Source organism: Chenopodium album, chromosome 11 (genome assembly GCF_948465745.1).
Source record: "Chenopodium album chromosome 11, dcCheAlbu1.1, whole genome shotgun sequence".
Taxonomy (NCBI): Eukaryota; Viridiplantae; Streptophyta; class Magnoliopsida; order Caryophyllales; family Amaranthaceae; genus Chenopodium; species Chenopodium album.
Window position 1 is genome coordinate 17,591,711 of NC_137844.1, and position 19,310 is coordinate 17,611,020.

The following is a 19,310-nucleotide window of genomic DNA, read 5'->3' on the forward strand; positions in this document are numbered from 1 at the left end:
CCGACCTTGTACAACCACAAAAATGGGGGAAAAATTGGGTATTTTGGAGAGAGGAAGTGATGAATTTTGTGAGAAAAGTGAAGATATGTGATGGATTTGATGAAAAATCAAGGTAATTTGTGAGTTATGAGTGAATTTGAGGAGTTAGGGTTTGAGTTTGTGAGGAGAGAGAAGAGGGTTCGAAATTGGGGATTGAGAAATGAGGGAATGATTTGGGGAAAAAGAATTGAACCCCGATTAACCCAGCGATGCGCGCCCGCGCACAGGTCGCGTAGAAGGCGCACAAAACCTTCTGCCTTGTTTCTGAAATTAGCATCCTCCGTGCGCGGGTTCTGACAGGGTTGCGCGCCCGCGCCCCTTTTCCTTGCGTGCCCGGGCATAGGTCGCACAAAGGGTGCGCAGAGCATTCTGCCTTGAATTTTCATCTTGAGCCATACATGTGCGCGAGTTCTCACAGGGCTGCGCGCCCGCGCACAGGATCTTCAAGAGATCTTTGCACTCTAGTATTCTTCTCTCATCTTTGACATTGAAAAGTCTCAACCAAATAATCCAAACACCTATTAACCAAAAGAATGAAGGCGAGACCTAAAAAGAAACAAGAAGAAGGAAAGAGGTAAAAAGAGGGTTAGAAACACGGGTTGCCTCCCGGAAGCACTTTTGGTTTACGTCATTAGCTCGACGCTCCTTGAACTAAATCAAGGAGTATCATATGGATGATGCACATTAAGAATATTTGCAGAAGTCGGCTCATCAACGGGAGGATCATAGTAGGGCTTGAGACGATGACCATTGACCTTGAATGGGGAATGCCCGTCCTGAGAGATCTCGTAAGCACCATATGGAAACACCTTTGTAATAACGTATGGCCTACTCCATCGTGACCTAAGCTTGCCCGGGAAGAGCTTCAAACGAGAGTTGTTGAGGAGGACTCTTTTGCCTTTGACAAAATCCTTCTTGACAATTTGAGCATCACGCCAAGTTTTTGTCCTTGCCTTGTACATGCTTCCACTATCATAGGCATTCATTCTCAACTCTTCTAACTCATGTAACTCAAGAATTCGTTTCTTACCCGCAGTATGGAGATCGAAGTTGATTTGCTTGATAGCCCAATGAGTTCGGTGCTCCATCACTACCGTCAAATGACAATTTTTTCCATAGATAAGCTTATAGGGAGTGGTCCCTATTGGAGTCTTGAAAGCGGTCTTATACGCCCATAAAGAGTCAATGAGCTTAGAAGACCAATCTTTCCTTGTTCTAGCCACCGTCTTCTCTAAAATCACTTTGAGCTCCCTGTTGGTGATCTCCGCTTGACCACTCGTTTGAGGGTGGTAAGCAAGCCCTCTCTTGTGAGATACACCATACTTATCAAGAAGTCTATTAAAGTTGTGATGCTTGAAATGAAAGCCCCCATCACTGATTATAGCTCTTGGGACACCAAAGCTCGGAAATATCACCTTCTTGAATAGGTTGACCACCACCTTTGAATCATTCGTAGGAGAAACCACGGCTTCCGCCCATTTAGAGACATAGTCAACAGCTACCAAGATATACTTGTTTCCCTGAGAAGAAATGAAAGGGTCCATGAACTCTATAGCTCATACATCGAAGACCTCGAGCTCAAGGATAGGGTTTTGAGACATTTCGTCCCTTCTAGAGATGTTCCCCGTCCTTTGACACCTATCACAAGTCTTGACAAACTTCCAAACATCCTTAAATAGAGAGGGCCAAAAGAGCACAGATTGCAAGATTTTGGAGGCGGTCTTTTGACACTCATATGCCCACCACAAGGAGAAGAGTGGCACATATGAAGAACACTTTGAACCTCGTCGTTAGGGACGCATCTTCTCAATAAACAGTCGACCCCTCTCTTCAACAAAATAGGGTCATCCCATATGTATCTCTTGGCCTCATTCTTGAGTCTTCGACGTTGTTGTGAAGTGAAATCCAGAGGTATGGCACTATAAGCCAAATAATTCACTATATCCGCATACCACGGTTCCGTTTTCACCTCAAGAGCATATAACACATCATCCCTTAGGCAATCCTCTATTGGCTATCCATCATCTTGAAACCTTGCACCACCTAACCTTGACAGGTGATCCGCCACCACATTTTCAGCCCCCTTCTTGTCTCTCAATTCATAGTCAAAATCTTGAAGAACTAAAACCCATCTCAACAATCTTGGTATAGCTTCCTTCTTGCTTATCAAATATTTGAGAGCCGAGTGATCGATATACACTATAGTCTTAGAACCAATGAAGTAGGTTCTAAACTTCTCAAATGAGTGGATAACCGCCAAGAATTCCTTCTCGGTAGTTGTATAATTCTGTTGAGCATCGTTGAGAGTTTTGGACAAGTAGTGAATGACATGAAGTTTCCCTCCCTTTCGTTGCCCAAGAACCGATCCAATAGCCTCATCGCTTGCATCACACATGAGTTCAAATGGTAAAGACCAATCCGGTCCTTGAACGATAGGGGCAGTGAAAAGTGCCTCTTTCAACCTACAAAACGACTCTTGACAAGCATCATCAAACACAAGTTCTTTATCTTGTTGCAAGAGGGATGTGAGAGGTTTAGTAATAAAAAATCTTTTATGAAATGCCGATAAAACCCGGCATGGCCAAGAAAAGATCTCAATTCCCTCACATTGGTGGGAGGAGGAAGTTTCTCAATAACCTCTACCTTGGCTTTATCCACCTCGATGCCGGCATGGGAGATCTTGTGCCTAAGAACAATTCCACTTTCTACCATAAAATGGCACTTCTCCCAATTCAACACGAGGTTAGCTCTCTCACATCTCTCTAGGCAACGAGATAAGTTAGATAGACAATCTTCATAGGTGGCTCCTCCAACAGAGAAGTCATCCATGAAGACTTCTATCTCGTCCTTAATCATATCACTAAAGATTAACATCATACATCGTTGGAATGTTGCGAGGGCATTACAAAGCCCGAAAGGCATTTTACGATACGCATAAGTGTCGTAGGGACATGTGAAAGTCGTCTTCTCTTGATCCTTGGGGTCAATCGGGATTTGGAAAAACCCCGAGTAACCATCAAGGAAACAATAGAAAGAATGCTTTGTAAGCCTCTCCAACATTTGATCAATGAACGGCAATGGAAAATGATTTTTGCATGTGCTTGTGTTAAGTTGGCGATAGTCAATACACATACGCCAACCGGTAACAAGTCTAGTAGGAACTAGTTGATAATTATCATTTTTCACTACCGTCATGCCACCCTTCTTAGGCACAACTTGTACGGGAGATACCCAATCACTATGAGCAATTGGGTAAATGATTCCCGTATCTAGAAGCTTAGCAACTTCCTTCCGCACAACCTCTTTCATGGAAGGATTAAGCTTCCTTTTCCTTTTCCTAACGGGTTTAGAATCTCCCTCTAAATCAATTTTTTGCATGCATAAGGATGGACTTATACCCTTGATGTCATCAATGGTATAACCCAAAGCCTTCTTGTGTTTTCTTAAAACATTGATCAAGAGGGAGGTTTACTCCTCTGTTAGATTTGAATTTATTATTACAGGAAAGATTCATTGGAATCAAAATATGCATACCTCAAGCCTAAAGGTAGAGGTTTCAAGTCTACCTTTGGTGCTCCCTTACCATTGAAACTCTCTTCTCTTTCTTCAACTTGAAAGAGATCATGAATAAAAGGAGCCTCTTCCTCCATGCTTTCATCCTTGTACTCCCTTTTGTTTTCCTCAAGTAAATCCTCATAAAATTGCATGTCCTTCTTGTGAGCACCTATCTTGGATTCATTCAATAATACACTTTCAAGAGGATCATTAGTAGCATGCAAAGGGGAGTGAGAAAATTCATTGAGCACATTATCAAGAACATCAACTCTAAAACATTAACCACTAGAAGAAGGTTGTTGCATGACACTATTCAAATCAAATTCAATTGAATCTTTGTCAATTTTGAGGGTCATCTTACCCTCCTTCACATCGATGATTGCTCTAGAAGTGGCTAGAAATGGTCTACCCAAAATTATAGGAATCCTTTCATCCTCATCCATCTCTAGCACATAAAAGTCCACGGGAAATGTGAAATTTCCAACCCTAAGGGGGATGTCCTCAATTTTACCCATGGGAAACTTGGTAGAACGGTCCGTGTAAACACCCAAATGTGTCTCCCCAAAACCAAACCCAGTGATAAATACCTTTCACGTCATTTGATTATCAAACAAAGTGAAAGTGTGGAAAGTCTAGTGATGAGGATGTTTTTATTAAAATATCTCTTCTTTCTGTTTTTGAAAATATTTCTTTTCTCACCCTATTTTATGAAAAACGTGCATTCAAGTTTATTTTGGTCCATGATATGGGTCCAATAATGGTGTATTTGGATGGGGCTTGAAAAGACCTTTTCAACGATATATTATAAGCCCAATTCCGAGGAATAATGAGGAAGTTATGGCCAAAATACTAACCGGGCCCAAATCGGATTTTACCTACGACCCATTGATCATGTGGAGGGTCCAAAGGTTTAATCCTATTCCTAAACTAATTAGGATTAATTAGAAGCTTCCATAAGTTTCTAAAATAACTTAATTATCCGTTTTGAAAAGATAAGATCATAGAATTTGAAATTGAATAAAAACTTTCCTTTTTTAAAACTTTCTTTTTTTAAGTCCTAATTCTATTCGAATTTAAAGATGTTTAAAGACAGTCAGATATTATTTTTTTGTCTCATACACTTTATCCAAATATTATATGGATGGATATATCTTGAAATTATCTTTCCAATGATATATTATAATATTAATTCCGAGCTATAACGAAAAAGATATGAATGGAATACGAAACACTATCCAAAACTGACACCGTCCCACTATTTCGGTCATACCATTTTATCTACAAATTATTTTAATCTGACTCTAATTGGGTTGCAAAGTAGACTTCAATAGCTTTCCAACGACATATTATATGACTTATTTGGACTTCTGGATCAAAAGTTATGATAAAAACAAAATTCACAAAAACTGCTGACCGACGAGTTTTATTTCGATTCGAATTCGGATTCTTTTCTTATTCTTCGACTCACTTTTTTCCTATAAATAGAGGTCATATCTCCCCTTTTTTCAATCATCTACAATCAACAATCATCATCTATCTCTCTTTCTCTCTCTAAAAGCTAGAAGCCTTCTCTCTCTATTTTTTTTTCTAAACCTTCCCTCAAACACAATTCCTCATACATTGGTTCTAGAGACATCTACCCAAATTCGATGTTGCCTTCGCCCTAGATGTGAAAGGTTATAATTTCTGAGGGTTTGGTCCCAAATCTCTATTTCCATTATTTAATTTGATTGTTTGATTTTATATTTCCCTTGAAGTTACTAACGCGTGTATTTTGTTATTAGAAAGAGATACGAGGCATCGAAGTAAGTACTTTAATTGTTTAATCGTTTTATTATAGAAATCATGCTTTAATTATTCCTAGTATTATGTTAGGATGTTTTATTGCTTCCTAGTATCATGTTTAGGGTTAACTAATATTTCTAATATCATGTATGATTGTTATGATGCTTCCTATTTCTTTCCTAATATCATGCTAGTATCATGTTAGGGCTAAAGCTTTGATTTTTAATGCTTAGTGACATGCTAGTATTTGTTATTAATCTTGTTAGTATCATGCCTAGGATTTTGCTAATATTATTATTGTTTTGAGATTGAGAATATTATAATTATGATGATTGTTATTATGTTGCTTGATATTATATTGTTATTGTTATTGCTTGATTACACCTTTTATGCATGTTTAAAGGGAATTTGTACTTGTAATCACGCTTAATAAGATAATTAATAATCTTGTTTAGGGTTAATATGATTATAATTCAAGTGATCGCCAATAATAGTTTTATTTGTGCATCAAATTCAACCAACATAGATTAAACAGGTTTAGGGTTAACCTATTGATTGCATGTTAGTCAGAAAGCGCACATGAATACGAGAAGAATAAAGTAGAGGCCTATTTAGGGCAGGTTCAATCTCTTTTAGGTTGGATTTGTACCTTCATCCCCGAACACCAGTCATGGTTCCAGACCTATTGGAGTTAACGATCTCCTGGATCGTTAAGGGGTGTAATCTTCACCTTGTGAACGGTTTACAAGTTCCTAAAACTTGTTGGCGACTCTTTTGCTCTAGCTTCCTTCCCTTTGAACGCCACCATACTTAAGTGTATGATCACAGTGGGGCTCAAGTGTGGGATAGCTTGAAATATTCCCTACAGTTTTTTGGCGACTCCACTGGAGAGGATTTCTATTTTAATTTCTGAAATTTATTTCGGCAATGATTTAGAATGAGTGGATGAGACTCGAAAAGTTTTAAGTATTTAATGTGCGTAATTTTGATTAACATTATTGTCATATGCATAAAAAAGGTTCTCATTGGAAAGACCATCCATAATGAGTTAAAAACATAGGATTTTTTACACGTAGGAAATTTGAGGAATATCTATCACAACTAGAACCGAAATAATGCTGCGAAAACTGGAAAATTTTACGAACACAGAAAGCTGTTGAGGCATGTAGGAACTTGCGTCTAGAAAACAGAGCCTGTCGCCGAAGATATGGCTTTGTTGCTAGGCGACAGGGCTATATCGCGGCGACAGTCTCTGTTGGCTGGCGCTGCGTTCTTCCAATACCGAGCCAGAAATTTGAGTTCTAATTTCGACTAGTTCTAGCATTGTTGGCTCGATTCTACTTCCTGATTGAGTTTTTCTCTTTTTTCTGAAACCCATATGTGTTCTACATATGGACATAACTCTCTGGGAATTCATGCTCCATCTACCCGATTGAACGCTCTGAGCAACAAAGGGTACATCCGAGAATGTTGAATTCACCAAACCATGGAAGCGAGTTTAACTCGTGGGGTCCCATCCACTCGCGGCAACCCTTCCAAAGGTAAGGCTTTCGTGCGGTGCATCCGGACTCATAACCATGGACCCTCTTTGAATAACCCATATCCCGAACTTTAGAGAACTAGAGCCATGTTTAGGTTGCAAACTCATTGCATCATGTTGTGACTACTTGACTACTTGTGCATCTCTTACTTATGCATACTTATTATGTGACTAAACTAACCGTTTGGTTTGACTTGTGTTTGTAAATTAGTCTTAATAAACTAACCAATGACTAAAGGGATTTTCTTAATTAATTGATTAATTAATTTGAGCTAATAAATATGTCTAAAATCGAGTCATAGTTCCTTTAAGTCAACCCGGATTTTTTATTCCCGTATACTGCACAAGCGTCAACTTGTTTTGGTAATAGCCGGAGTTCTAGGATGAGCTACGAGTCGTACAACCTATGGATCTGTAGCCCCGAGTTTTATCTTTAATTTGGAGTTGGTTTCATCCCAATAATAGTCACATATCAAAAGTTATAATTAAAATACCACAGCCTGTCCAGTTTAATGCATATACATGAGGTCTTAACTTAGTCTTTGTTCGAGTCTAGTCACATAGTCTAGTCACACGGTCATGAGACGAGTCTTGAACATATCACTTACACTCACAAGTATTCACACACTTTGTACATACTCTTTTCACACCATGACCATGTCTTAGGTTCATGCATGAGTCGTCCTTTCCGTCATCTGAGTTGGGGGTCCGTCCTATTCCAGAAATTTCTATAGCTTTCCACATTCTTTCACATCACTTCTCCATGCATTAAATATCTTACACTTTTCTTCTTTCACACTTTCTACATTCATACACCACTTTCATCTTACATGCTTCCTTCATACATCATTCACCTCACTACACTTTTTTCCCATCCATACATGTTGAATTGAGTTTGAGTCATGTAATTGACAAACAAAAAAAAAGGGTATGTAATGATGAAACAAATGCACAAGGCAAGCTTCTCACCAAGATTTCATGCTTTCTTCTTCTTTTTTCAAACCCTTCCCCAATAAGTCTAGCATAGGCACCCTTCATCCTCCTTAGATTTATTTTTTAGAGTTTGATTTCTACCCTTCACTTTTTAAATAAAATGAGCATTTATTTTCTTACATATGATCATTGCATTGAATTGCATAAAAAAAAATAAAAAATAGAAAAAAATAACGCCGAACTAAGCACAAGGTATACCAATGATTTGAGGCACCCCTTGTAGCCACATCATATCACCTTTCACCCCTTTCAAATATACAATCCTTTTTATGATAAACCATTTTGAGCCTCGTCTAACGATAGACCTTTCTTTCTTCAACCCACATCTACCTAACCTTGGGATGGGACAGTGTGCAATTTATGCAATTTTAAAAATCTTGAGTGATTTCAAAAGATCAAAATAAATAAAATAGCAAAAACAATAAAAGTGTACAAAAGGGCAAGTGTTCCAATGTCTTTGATATGAAAATGTCTTTGATATGAACACGTCTCAGATTGCGTTTCTTATCGAGTGCTCAGTACCGTGCCTGAGAAACATGAATGCCAAATGAGTGATAGACCGCATGATCGGGATTGCCTACACTTATCAAAAAGTTTCAAAATAAAAAAAAATGCAAAAGCAAAAAAGAGAGCAAAAATAAAAAAAAGAAAAGAGTTCAAAAGTGAGAAACCTCAAGCATGATAATACAAAGATTTAAAAGCAAGGTTGCACACCTTGGGGGCTTATCTAGGGTCTTGAGCCTTTTTCCCTTTCTTCTTCAAACCTTTATCCTAACCACGTTACAAACCTTCAAAGACCTCTTTGAGGTATACACACACTTGTGCGAGGTTCGGCTAGAGCTACGTTCAGCCTGATTCCTAACGGATACGTAGGCAACCAAACATCGAGGTGCGGCCGTAATAAAAATGCATTCATATTCGCATTCACACGCTCACACCATGATCATATCAAAGGATCTCCAATACTCATCCCTATTCATTTAGAGCTAGAGTTGGGGGCTTGATCCTTACATTATTAGCCTACCTAGTCTAAGAGTCACCACCATTTGACTCTTTTCAATATATTTTTGCACCCTTAGCCCTTGCGGCCTAACCTTAGTGTTACTTTCACACACATCACAGATACATGACCAAATAGTCCTTCCCTTAGGAATCCTTTGTCATGAAATCTTAACACACCATTGAAGCTTACTTTGTCATAACAAAATCACTCATCACTCATCATTGCATCACAAAGTATGAACTGCTTAGCCTCCATGCCTAAGTTACCTAAATTCTTTCATCATTGAGTCAACAATTAAGATAGCCTAGGATGAGTTAATCCTTGAACCTTGAGAGATAATATCAAACAACATTTGACTAAGCTCATTCAACATGCACCATCAAAAACTTCTTCCTTTTTGCGTCTTTCTTTTTCGAGAGAAAGTCGGTACCCTCCAAAAAAATGACGGAAATTTTGTTTTTCTGCATTTCGAGTCATGTACATATCGAGCTTCATGAGTCAACACTACGCACACACGAGTCACACGAAGTGAGTCATCATTAAGTCAAGTTTATACCTTGAGTCATGTCAAGTCAATGAGTCAAGCAACACTAAGCCTTAGGTCAACCCTAAAGAAAGATAAGAAAATTCCCATAGTCCAAAATATACCAATTTTCTCACTTTTCTGATTGAGTTTTTCTCACTTTTCTGAAACCCATATGTGTTCTACATATGGACATAACCCTCTGGGGGTTCACGCTCCATCTACCCAATCGAATGCTCCTGGCAACGACGGGTACATCCGAGTTTGTGAATCTACCAAACCATGGAAGCAAGTTTTTAACTTGCGGGGTCCCATCCACTCGCACCAACCCTTCCAAAGGTAAGGCTTCCGCGCGGTGCATCCGGACTCATAACCATGGACCCTCTTTGGCTAACCCATATCCCGAACTTTAGAGAACTAGAGCCATGGTTAGGTTGCTAACTCATTGCATCATGTTGTGACTACTTGACTATTTGTGCATTCTTTGCTTGTGCATACTTTATATGTGCTAACCGTTTATTTGACTTGTGTTTAAGTCTAAATAAACCAATTAATGACTAAAAAGGACTTTGTCTAATTAATGAATTAATTAATTAATTTGACTAATTAAAGACTAATGAAATAATTAATCTGACTTAATACGACTTTAGGCATGTCCCCTTAGAGTAAAATTACTGGAAATAGTCCCAGATTAATGTTCTAGAAATGGCGTAGGAGTTTGGGCTGTGGCGCTGCAGTTTATTATTTGTCGCCTGGCGACAGGTTTGTCGTCTGGCGACAAGCTTTAAATTGTGGCGACAATTGCTCCGGCGACAGTCCAGATTTTTACTCGAGTCATCACGACGAGTCTATTTAACAGTCTGCTAATTAGTTTAATCAATTTGTCGAAGGCACCTAGTCCCATGGTCATACACAAGAGTCAAAGCATGTCACTTGCACTCACTTATAAAACACACACTTAACATGTATGTCACACCTTGATCATGTGTAGAGAGTCTTGAATGCGTGTTTATGTCATTTTTTTAGGGGGGTAAGTCGGATATTAATCCTCCAATTAAACCACTTGTTTGAACCCATTCCCAAAAATATACACCCTATTTTTTGTTTTTTTATAACCATAAAGTCAAAATCAATTTGGGTCAAGTCATTAAAACAAATATGGTTTAATCTACAGCGCGTGGTTAAGAAAGGAAGGGCGTTTAATCAAGGACAAAACTTTTGTTCAAATCTCACTTTTTGATAAGACAATCAATCGAAGAAGGAAAGCTAAGAAGACAATGGCAAGTCAGGAAGAAGTCAACGAACTCAGGGGACAGGTAGCTTACATGGCTGAAATGTTGAAGAGTCTGACTCTTCAAATCAATGACCCTACAAGACAACAACAGATGGAGCTCATCCAGGAAAGCTTGAGCTGATTATCTAATGACTATAGATTGCAAGGCATTAGCTCACAAGGGGTCTCGGTGGACAAGGATCTTCTTCCGCAGAAGTTCAATGCCAACGACATTCCGAAATTCAAAGCAATGGATAACCCTTATTTTCATTTAAGAGCTTTTGAAAATGTAATGAATATTAAGGGAATAGACAAAAAACCTTTTCATTCTGTATTTTCTCTATCTTTAGAAACCGTTTGTCAGCAATGGTATTTCTCTCTTGATAAAGAGAAAACCTCCAGTTGGGAGTCAATCGTTAACGCTTTCATTGATAGATATAAATGCAATATTCAAGTTGAAAATGATCATAGGGAACTTGAAATACTCAAGCAAAAAGAGAATGAAGGCTTTACTTCTTTCTTTAATAAATGGAGGGAAACTTCTGCAAAGATGGTTGAGGTGCCTAGTGAGAAAGAATCTGTGAGGATGTTTATCAAGAACCTCTAAGAAAAATATTCCAAGCATCTCAAATACCAAAATAACTTGCACACCTTTAAGGACGTCTATGACATTGGTATCAATATTGAAGACGACCTAGCTAAACAGAAAGCTGCTAACAGTACCTTTAGTAGTGGCTGGAAAGGGAAGAAGAACGACAATCCTTCTTCTTCGAAAACCACCCACTCAAATAATGTTAGCACCTTTAATTTGAGTGAAGTCCTCGCCATGAATAATCAAGGACAAAAGAAACTACTTAGGAGGAACTTTACTCCTATTGGTATGAGTTATGACACCGCATTCGATCGCTTACATGCAAAAGGTTTTATAACTCCCATAGGACCGTTTGGGGACCCACCTGTCGAGAAGAGAACGGCTAGTTGGAACCCCAATGCACATTGCAAATATCATCAGGGTAGGGGCCATCTCACAGAAAATTGTTGGAAGCTAAAGGAAGCAATCCAAGATTCAATTGATAACAAAAAATTTCCATTGCCCCCTGCAAACAAGAAGCCAAGTATCAATAACGCACCACTGTCGGATTCCTTGGCTATTTCCGATGAGGAAAATCAGGTTGACCCCTCGAACCTCATCAAACCTTTCAAAGCTATTGAAGAAGAGGAGGAAATCTTCGAAGATGCCGAGGATCATTTTCCTTGTGGACAAGAACCTGCGACAAAACAGGAAGTGTGTATCCTTATTCAGGTTGTGTTGGAAGCAAGAGAATTATTACGCGAGGCCATGGAGGTGGTAAAGGAACGAAACGAACTACTCAAAAGTAGACCTCTTCCTAAAGAGAAGAAATCATTCTCCCTCCAAGTAATTGACACACCCAAAAGGAGCAATAGGCCATACACTCCAATTGGAACTTCTTATGCAAACATGTTCAAAATGCTCTTCGAGAATGGTAAAATTCAACCTCTCGAACCGAGACCATTTCAATCACTAAAAAGGACAGATAGGTACTACTGTCCATACCATCAATCGGGAGGACATACTATAGAAAATTGTTTCAAGTTCAAAGACTTGGTCCAAAGATTGATTGAAAACGAGAAGCTAGTTTAAATCCCACAAGAACGAGATGCTACCATTAATGGGGTTTGGGATTGTGATGATGACGATGTCTACCTTAAGGACGTTGAAGAAACTCCACTCTCGACAATATACCCAGTAGGTGACATTTGGAATGAAGAGGATTCACCTATAGATGTCCTCACAAGATCTGGGAGAATGCAACCTCCCATTACTACACAACCTATTCCCACTACTCAGCAAGTTCCCATACCAATCATAGAAGACAATGATGTTGTCAAACAATTAAAAAAGACTAAAGTCGAAATGAACGTATGAAAACTTCTAGCTACATCCCGAGAACATAGAATCGCAGTCATGGATGCATTAGCTAAAGTAGGGATAGAATCGGACACTACTCCTGAGGGGTTGGCTAATTTCCTCACAAGTGATCTCCGAAGTCCTACTAATTTGATCACTTTTTCCGACAAAGATCTACCGCCGGAAGGTGACAAACACAACAAAGCTCTCAACCTCACAGTAATTTGCAAGAGAATGAACGTCCCTATGACTCTTGTAGATAATGGATCGGCAATTAACGTTTGCCCACTTAGAACTGCGAGGATGTTGGGGATAAGGGATGAAGATTTATCTCCATCAACACAACGGATAAGAGCTTACGATAACTCACATCACCAAGCATTAGGCACAATTACCATGAACATAACGACAGGAGTAATTGAGCATGCCACCACATTCCAAGTGGTAGATATCAAGGCTTCGTTCAACTTACTGTTGGGACGCCCTTGGCTTCATGACCTCAAGGCCATCCCTTCATCTCTTCACCAACAAGTTAAAGACATAGTTGGAGGAGTACCAATTACAATCGACGCTTCACCCATGAGGATCAAAACAGTAGAAAACCCATTAATCAATGTGGAGCACGATGAGAATGACGAAGATCTGTGGGGCTTTAATGAAGAGGTCTCCTTGATCGAGGAAGATGAAAGGACCCCTCTTCGCTACGACCTCCACTCAAACATGATAACCAATGTTATCCTGAGAAAACAAGGACACTTCCCTGGAATGACCCTAGCAAAGAAGAAAGGGATAGCAAAGCAGATGGGACTACTTGGCCTCCCTAAATTAGATACTTTTGGACTTGGTTTCGAACCAACTCTCGAAGAAAGCAATCCCAATGGATCAATACCCTCTTACCTTAAATGGACAATTCATAAGAGAGGGAGAAGATTATCCATGTTACGAATTTCAAGAACCCTTCGTTGTAAACGACATAAGACAACTTGGGTTCGAAATATTTCTAGATTGTTGTTTTCTAGATGAGATTCCAACTCCTATACATAAAGAAAAAGCACCCCCATGCTTTGACTTTAACGTCATGGGACTTCTCTTTGGGGAAGAAAAGAATGAGCCAAGATACATAGAGGATAACTCTTCACTCATTCAAACAGTCCTACAAAGCGAGAACTTTGATCCCTCCAAGCTCATCACTCCAGCAGAGGATTCAGTGCGAGGATGGCGTAAGACAGTGAAAGTGACTACTGCAAACGGAAAGAAGATCTCAATAACTACAGGACAAGGGCCAATGTTCGAAGAATCGTTTGAGTCTGAGTCTTCCGCTATCGAGTCCTCTAAGTCTCTAGTTGTAGCACCTCCCTCTAGTTCTTTTATTCCAACATCTACTCCTAGGATAGTTAGCAATTAAGTCCCAACGGACATTTCTTTGTTCGATGTAATGATTTCTGAGTTTAATAATATGTCTTCTTCCCCTTATTCCTCGTGTTTCTCTTTAGCTCTAGATGACGAGTATTGCTTAACTAACGATGAAAATGACAAAGAAATCATTAAAGCAATGGAAACACTTGAAAATAAAACACCAATAATTGAGGACACTGAAACGGTTGATATCTCAAAAGATCCAACCATCAAAAGAGAAGTTAAAATCTGACTCACGTTAAATAAAGATGAAAGAACCGATTTAATTAATCTACTTAAAGAATTCATCGATGTATTCGCATGGTCATATGAAGATATGTCAGGCATTAATAGAGAAATAGCTCAACACACTAAACCACTAATCCCAGGAATGAAACCTGTAAAATAAAAGTTGCGTCGAATGAAACCCGACGTAGCTCTTAAAATAAAAGAAGAAGTACAAAAGCAAATAACAGCAGGTTTTATCAGGGTATCCAAATACCTCAAATGGGTTGCAAATGTTGTCCCAGTATCAAAGAAGGATGGTAGGGTCCGAATGTGTGTCGACTATCGAGATCTAAATAAGGCAAGTCCAAAGGACGACTTTCCTTTACCACACATTGACATTTTGGTAGATAATACAGCGAATCACGCACTTCTCTCATTTATGGATGGATACGCAGGGTACAACAAGATCCTCATGGCCAAGGAAAACATGGAGAAGACAACATTCATAACACCTTGGGGTACTTACTGTTACACGGTAATGTCATTCGGGTTGAAAAACGCGGGTACCACTTACCAACGAGCAGCAACTGCCCTACTCCATGACATGATGCACAAAGAAGTCGAAGTATACGTGGACGACATGATTGTGAAATCTAGAGATCGTCCAGGACATCAAGAAGCCTTAAGAAAATTCTTCGAGAGGCTAAGAAAATACAACATGAGGTTGAATCCATCCAAGTGTACTTTTGGAGTAACCTCAGGCAAACTCTTGGGATACGTCATAAGCTCTAGATGAATATAGAAAGACCCAACCAAGATCAAAGCAATCATGTCAATGCCACCGCCCAAAACCGAGAAGCAAATTCGAGGATTTATTGGCCGGTTACAATATATAAGTAGGTTCATATCTAAGCTAATAACAATATGCAAACCAATATTCAAGAAGCTTAAGAAAAATGTGCCAGTAATATGGGACGACGAGTGTGAAAAAGCCTTTAAGAAAATCAAAGCCTATCTCGCCAATCCTCCTATGTTAGCCCCAGCGCTCTCAGGAATTCCTCTAAGGCTGTACTTAACGGTTACCAAAGAAACAATGGGAACTATGCTCGCACAAGAAGTAGAAGGAAAAGAAAACGCCATCTACTACCTAAGCAAAAAGATGCTCGAATATGAAGCACGCTATACACCACTTGAGAAATTGTGCCTCGCATTGGTGTGGGCCACAACCAAGTTAAGACATTACATGCTTATTCACACAGTCTTTGTAGTGTCACAAATGGATCCTCTCAGGTACTTATTCGAGAAATCCATGCTTAACGGACGCATCTCAAGGTGGATAGCCAACCTAGCCCAGTTTGATGTAAGGTTCATGCCTCAAAAGGCTATTAAAGGATCTGCAGTCTTGGACTTCTTAGCGGACTTTCCAATAGAATATTCGACACCAATACACGACAATGAATTTCCAGATGAAGACTTAATGATCTCGGAAGATGATATTTGGACTTTATACTTCGATGGAGCCTCAAACCAAAAGGGATGTGGCGTAGGAGTCCTATTAGTATCACCTAAAGAAGAGCATGTTCCAATCTCAATAAAGTTAGATTTCGACGTTACCAACAACGCTGCAGAGTACGAAGCATGCGTGGTAGGCCTCGAAACAGCTTTAGCATTGGGTGTAAAGAAACTTCGAATATTCGGAGATTCTTCCTTGATCATCAACCAAATATCCAAAAGATGGAAAGTAAGGAGCGAAAGCTTAGCCCCTTACCAAACCTATCTGGAAACTCTCACCGACCAATTGGAAAAGGTGGAATATACATATCTACCTAGAGAAGAAAACCAATTTGCCGATGCCTTGGCAAGACTAGCCTCAATGGTTAGGATTCCTAAGGAAATTGAGCAAATGCCCCTAACGATAGAGAAAAGACACAAACCAGCATATATTCAAGCCATAGAGGATGATGAAACAATCCAAGAAGAAGAAGAAGAAGAAGAAGAACCATGGTATGCCGACATACTCAATTATGTCACCAAAGGAGAATACCCTCCTCATGCTGACAAAACAACAAAACGAGCTTTGAAACTTTTGGCTTCCCAAGACGTACTCATAAATGATGAGCTACACAAAAGGGTACCTAAAGGTCGAACCCTATTATGTGTAGGCAAGAAGGACGCTCAAAGAACGATGAGAATAGTCCACGAAGGAGTATGTGGAACACATGTTAATGGCAAAATGCTAGTCCAAAAGATAATGCGAGAAGGATATTATTGGACTACCATAAATTGGGATTGTCATCAATATGTAAAAAGATGCCCTAAGTACCAAATTTATGCAAACTTGCAGCATATTCCTCCATCTCTCCTCTACGCTTACACCTCACCATGGCCATTCTCAACATGGGGAATCGATATAATCGGAAAGATCACACCTCCTGGAACATGAGGTCACGAATACATCTTGGTAGCAATCGATTACTTCACAAAGTGGGTAGAAGCACAATCATATGCTAAAGTCACTACAAAACATGTAGCACTCTTTATCGAAAGGAACATAATTTGTCGATATGGAGTCCCACATGAGATGATAAGCGACAATGGAACTCACTTTCAAGCCGAATGTGAAGAATTATTACAAAATTATGGTATTCAACATCACCATTCTTCCCCTTACAGACCTCAAGCAAATGGAGCAGTTGAAGCAGCTAACAAAAATTTAAAAACTATCATCGAGAAAATGACAGTAAATTACAAGGATTGGCCTGACAAACTCCATTTTGCACTTTGGGGTTATCGCACGTCAATTCGAACGTCAACAGGAAACACGCCATTCGCCTTAGTCTATGTAATGGATGTCTTACACCCTGTAGAACTAGAAATACCTTCTTTACGCATTGCGTTAGAAAGTAAACTCGATGAAGTTGAATGGACTAGAGCACGGTATAAAGAGTTAATTCTACTTGATGAAAAACGACTAGAAGCTCTACATCATACCCAATGCTACCAAACTCGTATGGCTAGAAACTTCAACAAGAAGGTCAAGACAAGAAACATCAAGGTTGGAGACTTGGTACTAAAAGCACTAAAGAAGAATGTGTTGGATCCAAGAGGCAAATTCAGGCCCAATTGGTCCGGACCATACATTGTCAAAACAATCCTGTCAGGAGGGGCAGCTCAGTTAACCGACACGGACAGTAATGAGTTCTCAAACATGACTAATCTTGACCAACTTAAGAAGTACTACCCATAATTACTTGAGTAGGACACTCAAGAGAGCTACGTTTGGCCTAATTCCTTGAGAAAGGATACGTAGGCAACCAAAATTGTCGCCAGACGACAAGCGTGTCGCCAGGCGACAAGGCGAAAAGTTTGGCGACAGACTCGTATGAGCGACGCCGATTTTCTGTGTATATCTGGACAACTTCGGTGCATTCTGAAATTTTTTCGACTTCCGTACTTGAAGAAATTTTTTCGGAAAAAATATTTTAAGTTGTTTTCATTACTTTAAATGAACAAATGTAAAGTTAATTTAATTAAAAAGATGAAATTGCATTAATAAGTAAAAGAATTACATCATTAATGGAATTTAAATAAAGTTTAAAATATTTAAATTAACTTAACATGTCTAATAAGTCGAAGGAAAAGCAATACTCTAATCTTTCTTCTCTTTCTTCATCCTTTTCCAGTTTTTGTCAGAGGCTTCTTCATCCATCACTTTCGCTAAGAGACATCCATTAGAGGCTCTACATTCAATTTTAGTATGGATAGTCTCTCCCACAGCTAAAACTCCATGCTTCTTCTCTACCCAAACCTTATTTTTCGAAGAGTCCACCTTTCTTTTCCCTTTGTCTTTTTTATCACTCTTCTTTTTAGGCGTCACAGGAGTCTTAAACTCAACTCTTTCACCTAGATGTTCCTTCTCAGGCATTTTCTTGTCACCAAGGCGAGTCTTCACATTGGTCTTCTCTAATTTGGTTCGGTCCTTTTGAGATCTACCAGTCAACCACCGCTTCACATCATTAGACAAAGAAGGTGGAGCCTTTTGGGTAATCACTTTCCATAAAGGCCTAGCACACCAATACCCGTCAAATCGTTCAACTTCCTATGAAACTGGGAATTCATAAGGGCGACGAAGATCTCCCGTAGGAATGGTTTGTGCAATCCCATATTGCCTCTTTACTCTGCAAGGGTCAATTTTGACAAACTAGGAAGACGGCAAAAAGGTTGGGTATTACAACCAATCATCTTTTCAAGCTTCCACCAGGGAATGACCCATTTAATGGAGAAGTCACAACAGGCAAACACTTTTCCCCACTCATGGCGACCCATCTTCAAGGAGAAACGTTTCTTTCGCCGAACAAAGCAATTGGGGGTATATTTGTCAATATTATCAGGAGGATTGATTAATTCTAGCCTCTCTATGAGCCACATCTGTAAAAATCAATGCACATAATCAGTATTGCTATACAAAAATATATTTTTAATTTCTGTAATTAAGAATACTATTTTTCTACCTGTAATAAAATTGGAGAGCCTCGAATAGGTGCTTCTGGATTCTCTTTCAATTCATCAAGACTAAGCATAGTCTCTCCAACGATTAATGGCATTGGATTTCTCCCAGATTCGATTTGTTCTAGCACAGATATTATAATTGCTTGACCATAATTATTTTTACCATTAGTAAGAAAATATTGGCTAAGCATGCAAAAGAGGAAAGCTCTTCTCTTTTAGACATGAAAAGATTCAGAGCGAGGTCTATCAAAATAAAAACGTGCAAATTCTTTTAAATCAACGTTATTACCATGCACTATGTTTTTTAGATCTTTACCCCTAAGGTCAAGGAAACGCTCATAATCTTTGTAATAATACTCACTCGCAGAAGGCATTACCATAAGATTTAATGGAGGAAAGCCTAGAATGGCACCAAATTCTTCTGGTAAAGGGCAAATTTCATCATAGCCTAATCTAAAACAATGAGTATTAGGATCCCAATATTCTAAGGCGGTATGAATGAAGTCTATATCAAGATCTACCCCCTTTATACCATAA

General features: G+C 39.1%; 1 protein-coding gene across 1 annotated transcript in view; it reads right to left on the bottom strand.

Annotated features, from left to right (window-relative positions):
* Nucleotides 1–695: 695 nt before the first annotated feature.
* LOC145566394 (uncharacterized) overlaps nucleotides 696–19,310 on the bottom strand; it is a 53,599-nt gene continuing 34,984 nt past the window's right edge. Inside the window, exons 3-5 of the mRNA XM_081625828.1 lie at nucleotides 3,651–3,864; nucleotides 1,602–1,709; nucleotides 696–1,559 (exon numbers count right to left, since the gene is read on the bottom strand). Coding sequence (XP_081481954.1) covers nucleotides 696–1,559; nucleotides 1,602–1,709; nucleotides 3,651–3,864 — 1,186 coding nt within the window. The remainder of the gene's footprint in view (nucleotides 1,560–1,601; nucleotides 1,710–3,650; nucleotides 3,865–19,310) is intronic.